The 8,981-nt window shown below is 46.1% G+C and overlaps 1 protein-coding gene across 1 annotated transcript in view; it reads right to left on the reverse strand.

Annotated features, from left to right (window-relative positions):
* Positions 1-8,981, reverse strand: part of Cux1 (cut-like homeobox 1) — a gene marked incomplete in the record, with an annotated part of 344,274 nt that overhangs the window by 256,901 nt on the left and 78,392 nt on the right. The window contains 1 exon segment of the mRNA XM_013520550.1: positions 4,121-4,231. Within this exon segment, the coding sequence (XP_013376004.1) occupies positions 4,121-4,231 (111 nt within the window).

An 8,981-nucleotide genomic window follows, 5' to 3' on the forward strand; every position in this document is an offset into this window, starting at 1 on the left:
CATAGTACACACACACACACACACACACACACGCACACGCACACGCGCGCACACACACTCTAACATTACTAGGCTTCCAAAAAGCTGTTGCTTGGTCCTATGGCCAGGCCGCAGAGGCTAGGCCACAGACTCTGTGGTTACAGCAGTGGTGGCCACATCCCTTCATCTATCTCCTGCTCCCCAGCTCCCAGGCCTAAGACAAGGACTCAGCTACTCTACCCAGCAGGACAACCCTGATGTATCTCTGTCACCCACCCTCGAGTTCTGGAACCCCTGCCTCCTCCTTTGTTTATCTTCTCCCTCTCTGGGTACAAGGAGGTGGTGGATGACACCGGACACCAACAGGTGGGAGAGGAGAAAGAAGAGGAGGAGGAGTGGAAGAAGAGAAAGAAGAAGGCAGGCTGAAAAACCAGAATTAACACAGGTGCAGTGGTGCATGCCTGTAAGCCCAGCTACTGGGGAGGCTATGTCAGGAGGACCACAAATTCTAGGAGCCAGCCTGGGCAACTAAGCAACACCTTGCCTCAATAATAAAAAATAAAGAGTCAGAGATGTAATTCAGTGGTAGCTACATTCCCAGCAACAACATCAAAAAGGGAGAACTGTTTATCTATACAGAAGGTGACTGAGCCATCTGTGGTTTCTCCAGAGAACATTCTCACCATGGCTATAAGCGTTCTGTGGGGAAAGCACATAGTCAGAAGATGCCAGCTATGCAATCCCAACACTCAGCATGCAGTATCGCCCTGTTCTACTGCCTGGTGAGAAAGATAAGAAACTTTTAAGAAGAGGGATAGGATTTTCTTCCTGGGGCCAAACCACCTGGCACATGGAAGGTGTTCCATAAATATTTATAAAATGATTAACTGTTATTATAAACCAACTCTGGGGATACTTTTTTTTTTTTTTTTTGGTTTTTCTCTGGTACCGGGAACTGAACTCATGACCTTGCGCTTGCCAGGCAGGCGCTTTGCCGCTGAGCTAAATCCCCAGCCCCATCTGGGGATACTTTAAGCTGAAACTACCTATAGTTGTTCTAGCTTTTTTCAAAGTCCCTGAACTGGCTCTGTAAAAATTAACTGCCTCTAACACATTATGTAGTGAATGTTTTGAAGTTAATACTAATAATAAATACTCATTGGGCTCTAGGTGCCAGGCCTGAGTGGAGCCCTCACACAGGGATGTGGGTGTATACACACACACGTACTTCTCTATTCACACACTGTACACACAGGTGCTTATACACACACATACACGAATGTACACACATGTATGTGCATGGCTGTACATACAGCAACACTGTGATTATATTTTATATAATCAATGCTGTGATTATATAAACATATTTCCTGGCATTATATTTTTTATAGATGACAAAACTGAAACTTTTCCCAAAGACATGCAGCTAGTAAAACACCTGCAGTAAAACACAGAAAAGCAATAGGCCTGAGAAACGTTCCACCATCTATTAGGTTCCACTAGCAATTATTAATTCAATAAGGAATGAATATTTAGCCAAAAAATATTTCAATTTTTTTTTAAAAAGGACACTTACTGATTCAAAGAAAATACATAAAACTTTATTTGTAGAGTAACTGCAATCTGTTTCAAATTAACCACAATTTTTAGATTTAAAAAGGCACAAGCATAAACCTGAAACTTAAAACATTCACTATAAACAAAAAATCTTTAGGACTCCAGCCATCTCAGGCCCCTTTCTGGGTGCCTGGGGCTCCTCATATTTGTCAGTCTTGACTGGCCACATGGGGTAACCCAGCTACACAGCCCTTTCATGGCTTTCAAGGTCCCCTTCCTACCCCTGTGCATCTGCCCATCTGGGCCCAACACTTCCCTCCTGAACTAGAGGTATTCCCAATCACCCTTGAGAAGGGTCAATCTAGGAAAACATAAACTTTGCTGAGGGACTAAGTTTTACTCCTTTCTGAATTCTTAGGGTGCCTAATCTTGCATACAGAAATTCCACAGACACTACACAGAGAATTTCCTCTCTCCCAGATCAAAAATGGACAGGGATGTTTTCATTAGGAATTAACATACATGACACAACACCAGCATGAAGACAACCAGCCTAGCCTACCCTGCAGGATGCCCTGGGGCAAGGCCCTGGTCCTCAATGGCCCAGTGGCAGGAGAGGACCACACTGTGACCACAGGAAAGGGATGCCTTCCCTCCTGATAAACCAATTTTTTTTTTAACCCTAGTGAGCAAAGTTCTAATTAAGTAACCTTCATTTTCACATACCCAAAGTCTGAAAGCACCAGCCATAGGGTAGGAGTCTGCAAGTGGTTCACCCAACACTTCCTGGAAACTCCCACCATCAGACTCCCCACAGTGAAGGATGCCAAGTGGGTGCCAGCCTTGACCACCAGCACAGGCTGGGCCAGCACAACACAGATGATACCTTCATTCTTTCTAGGTTCAACACAGGGTCCCCTTCTCCATGGAAGACAAAGTCTAAAGGTAGAATCAGAAAAGAAATGCCCCAATGGCATTTACCAGCTGGCTGCTTCCCACTCAGCTTCTTCTGTTTCTCGGGATTAGGAAAAGGTAAAGATGTAAAGTGTAAGGCTAGGTTTCCTTGACTAACTGATATGGCCTTCAACACAAGCCATGTGAGCTAGTCCCTAGTTTCTGTAGAACAAGGCCAGCTTAGGTGCCACTATGGGGACAGGGTTCAGTTCTGTCAACATCTGTCAACCCAGGGTGAGGGGTTAGCTAGGATGGATAGCCAGGGAGGGAATACATCTTGCTGTTACTAGGCAAGAACTCTAGACTCTGAGGAAGCGCAGGAAGCCAGCTCTCTGCTCCATCATCTTTGTAGTAAGCACGACAGACTATGCTTCTTTATCTTCTGTCTGGGTCCTTCTGGTTTGCTATGGAAATCCCTGGATGCTAAGGTCACCAAGGGAAGGGTGGTAAGAAAGTACAACAGCCAGCTAATGGGATGGTACTCATGGCTAAGAGCTGTCCACAAGATGGTCATGAAGGGAGTTGACTGAGGAAACAGTCAAGCTGAGTGTCAAGGCTGACAGCCAAGGAAACCACCACTCCCTCCAGCAGAGCAAAAGGGGAGGTTCTGTCCTGGGTCCCTAGCTTTCTCCTGTCTTTACTCATGGCAAAAAAATCCCCCAAAAGCCACACAGAGGACAGCCACCCCAAGAACCAAGGACTCCTATCTGCATTTTGTGTTTAATAAAACTTTTCAAGAATATTGTATCACAAGTTGGGGCATCTGCTCCAGAAAGTGGCTTTTCTTGCAGAGCTGTTCAACTGTCCTACCTGGAAAAATTGAGAGCCATACTTAAGTGGCCTATGGCAGCTGCAACCCACTCATGTCCCAGTGGGGTGGGTGGGAGCCCCAGGGTACAAGATCTTGGCAGGCCAAATCAGCAGTGCCCCAGACAATTCCTACACCTGCACTCCTCTCTGGAGCTCTTTCAGTTCTTTTCATTTCTTACTAAATCTATAACAAGAACTGAAGGAAACAAGGGACCTCGAAGATAGACTAGAAGGATGCTGTTCTAGCTGCTCTAAGTACTGGCCTCCCCACACATATAAGAAAATTCAAGAGCAATGAAGAGCACATTCCCAGTGCCCTTTACAGCATATTTCAAGAAACAGAGGCATTTAAAAGGCCAAAGCAGATGAAATGTCTGTTTTACAAGAAATACTGGCAAGATTCCAACCTTGGACACATATATCTCAGACACTCTGCTACCCAGCACTGGGAAAGCTGGCCTGAGATCCCAGGAACCACAGTGTCTCTTAAGATCTAAGAGGCCACTGGCTGGGATGAGCCTGCAGGTCTAACATATCTGCACATCTGGCCATATGCTCTCATATACTCAACTTGGTCATCATCTGCATATGGAATTAGCTAGTGCTTTGAAATTTCTGGACAACCTATCAACTATGATGTCTCCATAGCCTATGTGGGGACATGCAGTCTGCTCTGATAGGGCTGGGACAACAGAAGAAAAAAGCAGGCAATTTGCTCTGCCTTTGTCTGATGAAATACAAAATGCTTATAACACACGTTCTGAATATGCCCCAGGACACCAAGACCCCTCAAAGAGCTTGCCATGGAGCTACACCTCACCTCTGGAGTGTTCTTCTTGAATTCTCGGCTCTGCTCAATGAGCCGCTTTCTGGACTGCTCGCTCTCATCTTGCCGGTTTGCCAATACTGTTGCGGTGGCATCGAGTTCTCTCTGTGAAGAGACACAAAAAGGATAAATAAGATTGTAATTACACATTTTGCCAGGGGGATCATGTGTGCGTTTGAATAGAATTCTGGGGAGAGCCCTGGGACTCCAGAGGTTAATAAGCTTGGGCAGGGGCCAGGGATATACCTCAGTAGCACAAGCGCCTACCTGGCAAATGCAAGGTCCTAACTTCCATTCCCAATACCAAAAAAAAAAAAAAAAAAATCTTAGGCAGAGAAGGGTAAAAAAAAAAAAAAAAAAATCTTAGGCAGAGAAGGGTTGAAGATGAGGGCAAGGGCAGCAAGTACAATTCATCCACCACTCCACCCGCACCCCATAGGGACTGGCCAGAAGAAGCCGAACTTGCTCAGTTTGCCAGGTTATGCACTGCGCACACTATACAAATGACTACGTATAACACAAATGCAGAAACAGTCCCCTACTAAAACCACCGGCCAGTGCCCCCATGACATCCTTCCTGGAGTTGCTCTCTATCTGTTCTTGGCAGTGTCTCTCCAGCCATTCTCCTAGTTATGGTTTCCTGCATAACATGAGCATTCTGTCTATCCTACCAGAATGTAGGCCTGGGACTTTAGACAACCACAAATATTTATTGCAAGCTCACTTTAGGTTAGGCATCATGCTCAGGACCATAAACCTGTTATTATTAGTTTTGCAAGAGAGACCTTTAAAAGGCAAATACCAAGAATAATCATTTCCAGTATCTTGTAAATTTTTGGAAGCACAGCACCTGGCAGAGCAGTGAGTCTCAAAAAAGTCTAACTTGCCCTGGACTCTGAAGACCACCAGGGCTAGGTCCCTAGAGGAGGACCTGCCAGAATGGTAGGCTCTGAACTCTGCTGTACATATTAACTGACACTCTCAGTAGCTTTGGAGATTCCAGGATGAGCTGCCAGAAGGAGCTGTTCCAAAGTAGCCTGTGGCAGATGGGCCCAGGATGGTGCTCCAGGCTCATGGCAGGAGCACAGGCCACGTGGTAATCACCGCCAACAGGCCTGATATCTCACTGAGTGGCTTCAGTTACTGAGGACATCAGTTCATTTCACTTAGGACTCCATGTTGGTGTCCCTATGGCAGGCCCTAACACCCTGCAATGGAGCAGAGCAAAGGCCCAGTAAATAGAAGCTGAAAGGCCAGGGACATCCTGACACCCAGGGTGCAGGTTGGAGTCCTTCCCCACCCACTGCCTTAAGTGACACTGGCTTCCTCTGTGGTGGAAACAACCCAATGGGCCTGAAAGCCCTCCTGGGAAACGATTCACTGGTACCACTTTGGGGTGGCCCACAGCCAGACAAGATGACAGAGAGCTGGAACAAACATCCAGTGTGCTGTCAACTTAGAAATCATAGACAGTTTAAAATGGGGGAGGGAGCAAGGGACTGGAGGGGAAGAGATGCCACCACACCACACCACACTCTTTTAGTATTTCTGGCATAAAAGCAAATCTTGAGCAAACAAGTCCAAAAGAATAACGTGGGCTGGCATTCAAGAACAGATGTCAAAGCTATTGCAGAAAAGAGGGAAACACTGAACATTTTGATAGACCATATTTGAAACACATCCCAGTTAAGAGAAGGCAGGGGAAAAAGAGCAACCGCCATCCATGTGGGATAGAGAGAGAAGAGGGAGCAGCCACAGATAAGCAGAAGGCTTTAAAAAATATAAACAATCTGGTGAGGAGGACTTAGACATCTATATTTAAGCAGCAGCAGAAGAAGTTATAAAAGGAGACTTCAAGAAGGAAGGAAAGAAGCCAATATTGAAATATGACAAAAACAAAAAAAAGTTGATGTTTCATTCCAAGCACACACAGACATAGAGAACTTGGAGAAAAACAAAACGAGCTCTGACTGCTTTCAACGAGGACCTTGCTGCCTCCACAGCTCAGAGGCCTAGGACAGGGCCACCAATCAGTGGCATCTGCTGGCTTCTTCAAGCAAGTGGGACACTGGACGTTAGGACCCACAGGTGATTTAGGGGAGGGATTTGAGACTTCCTACTTAGCAAAGAGAGTGGTGGAAAGGTTTTCAGGGACATCATAAGAGCACAAGGTCTGCAGGACCCACCGTTGCCCCTGGTCCCCATCTGTCCCTCTGGCTCTGAGGTCTGTCCCACACAGATGGGTCAGGAAGCCTGAGCTGAACAGGTGGCCCGGTGGAGGTAAACCCACCTTGATCATGGCGCCACAGAGCCAGCACACCTGAGGCCACTTGCTGCTGGCAGTCGGGGACTCTGCAGGGGTCCACTGTACTCCATGCCCTATGCTTGCAGACATATGCAAGCCGACATGAGGAGCCAACAGGGGTCTCCAAATTTAACACCATGCTGCCACCCGCCACCACAGAAACAGATTGGCACAGCAAGGAGGAGAGACTGAGCTTCCACTGATCTATTGCATTACCACCACCCAGATGGGACTGGTCAGATTTAAGGCTCAGACTCTGACCAAGTCCTTTAAAAGCAAAACCACCACCAAATCCTTTTGAAAGAAACCAAAGAGTTCCTTTCTCAGGCTGTGGGGTCAATGCAGAGGGAGGAGATGGCTATTAAACATAAGCCAAATAATGTCTTATCATCCACAAAGCCTACCTGTACTCAGAAGTGTCAGATACAATGACACACTAACAAGGGAATCTAATGCGTTGAGGGGAAGGGGAGGGGAGCCTGAAATACGAAATCCGCAGCCTGTGAGTCATGGGTCACATGTAAACAGGAGCACAGATAGTCCCCACATCTGAAAGGCATTAAGTCACAAAGAGTAAAAAGCTGGAACCAACCTAAAATGTCCAGCAAATAGCATATGTGACATGGCTACTCAAAGGTCATTCTGAAGTGGTTTAAAAAAAATACATGTACTATATTGGACGAGCTAGATATCAAGACCTATGCATGCAAAGATCAAGCACCCAGGGAAACTTTGCAAGATCCTGTCTCAAAATAACAGAAAGAGCTGGGGCTGTAGCTCAGTGATAGAACATCCTTGAGTTCAATCCCCAATACTGGCAATAAATACATAAATAAATAAAACAATACAAACAAACAACAATAGAAACCAAAGACAAGTACCAGGTAATGTTACCACTGCTCAAAAGATTATCTCTATGTATGCCAGCACAAGCTCCAATGATCTCCAGAGAGATATACAAGAAAACCGCAACTGTGTTTCCCCCTCGGAGGAACAGAGAGGAGGTGACTTACTCTGCAGTATGTGTCTTTTGACTAATTTTGCTACATGCCCATTATTAGCTAGTTGGAAAAATGACACTATATATAAATTTTAAAATCCTGCTAGCTTGATGTGGTGACACATACCTATTGTCCCATCTATCTGAGAGGCTGAGGCAGGAGTATCACTTGAGACCAGTAACTGAAGGCTAGCCTGGGCAACATAAACATAGCAAGAAGATTTTGTGTATGTGTGTGCCAGGAATTGAACTCAGGACCTTGTGCTTGGGCTTACCAGGCAGGCACTGTGCTGCTGAGCTATATCCCTGGCCCAAGATGCTGTTTTAAAAACATAAAAACGTGAGGCAGGAGGAGTGCCATGAGTTCAAGGCCAGCCTGGGCTACATAGTGAGTTCAAAGTCACTCTGAACTATACAGTGAGACCCTGTCTCAAAAAAAGTAAAATTAAATTAAATAAAAACAAAAACTCTGCTCATGTGAAAGTATACATACATGGGTACCTATAGAAATACACTTTACATGATATGTCCAAGACACAAGCCTCTTTTGGTTCCAGTCTCAAGGTCTTCCTGCAGAGGGCAGAGGCCTGGAGTGGACAGTCTTCATTCTGATGATTCAAAAAGTGGGGTGTGGGCTGCAGTGTAGCTCATTGGTAGAATTCTTGCCTGGCATGTGCAAGGCCTTGGGCTCCATCCCACACACACACACAAAAGTGAGGTGAGTACATATTATGTCAAAACAACAGCTGTTTCTTGTCCAATGTCCAGCCCACTGGCCAGTTTCAGGTTCTGGGCTGGCGGGGGTGGGGGGTGGCGGGTACACCAGTGATTATAGCCAATCACAGCAACAACACCGGGCCCAGCCAGAATCTTCCAGGGCAGAGCAGGCGGGCACCAGACTCCACAGTCCAGGTCATGGCAAGGTGGTAAGGCTGGCAGCAAACCCACCAACTCTGAACTTGGCATTTCTAACAAGGTCAAAAGAACTGGAAACATTACAGAGAAAATATCTGACTAGGACAGGTGCCTAGTGCCGAAAGGGTGGGTTTTGGTTCAGTGTAGTCATTGGATGGTTGATGTCAGGCAGAAAGCCAAGGTCCAATGGAAGACCTTGGTTCTGGAACCACATGGCCCCTGGGCAGCCCTGTGGGTAGGTCTACCATACACCCCAGCACTTGCTGGCCACGTTGGTCCAAGTGTGGACTCCATCAATGTTGCTCTCTTCATTCCTCAAGGCTACCCCACCAAACGGGGCTCCAGCAATCTCTGCAGTCCCTTTTCTCCATTTCTGACAGATCTCAAAGGGCCCAGATCCTAACAGTCTACATTTCCCTCTGCTGGGACTCAAGCCTCTCAGCAAAGTATTAAAGATGCATTCAAACAAGATAAGACAAAAACTATCATGTGTCAAACTGTTTAAAATAAATTGAGGAAAATGTTTTTAAAATTAGTCCCTTAATGTCAACAATCAGTCTACAACTGGACACCTTAAACCACATGTCAGGTATGTGTCGTAACCAGGGTAACCTAAGGTGGTCTCTCCCTCTCCC

Source organism: Chinchilla lanigera, unplaced genomic scaffold (assembly GCF_000276665.1).
Source record: "Chinchilla lanigera isolate Chin_1 unplaced genomic scaffold, ChiLan1.0 scaffold00055, whole genome shotgun sequence".
Lineage (NCBI taxonomy): Eukaryota > Metazoa > Chordata > Mammalia > Rodentia > Chinchillidae > Chinchilla > Chinchilla lanigera.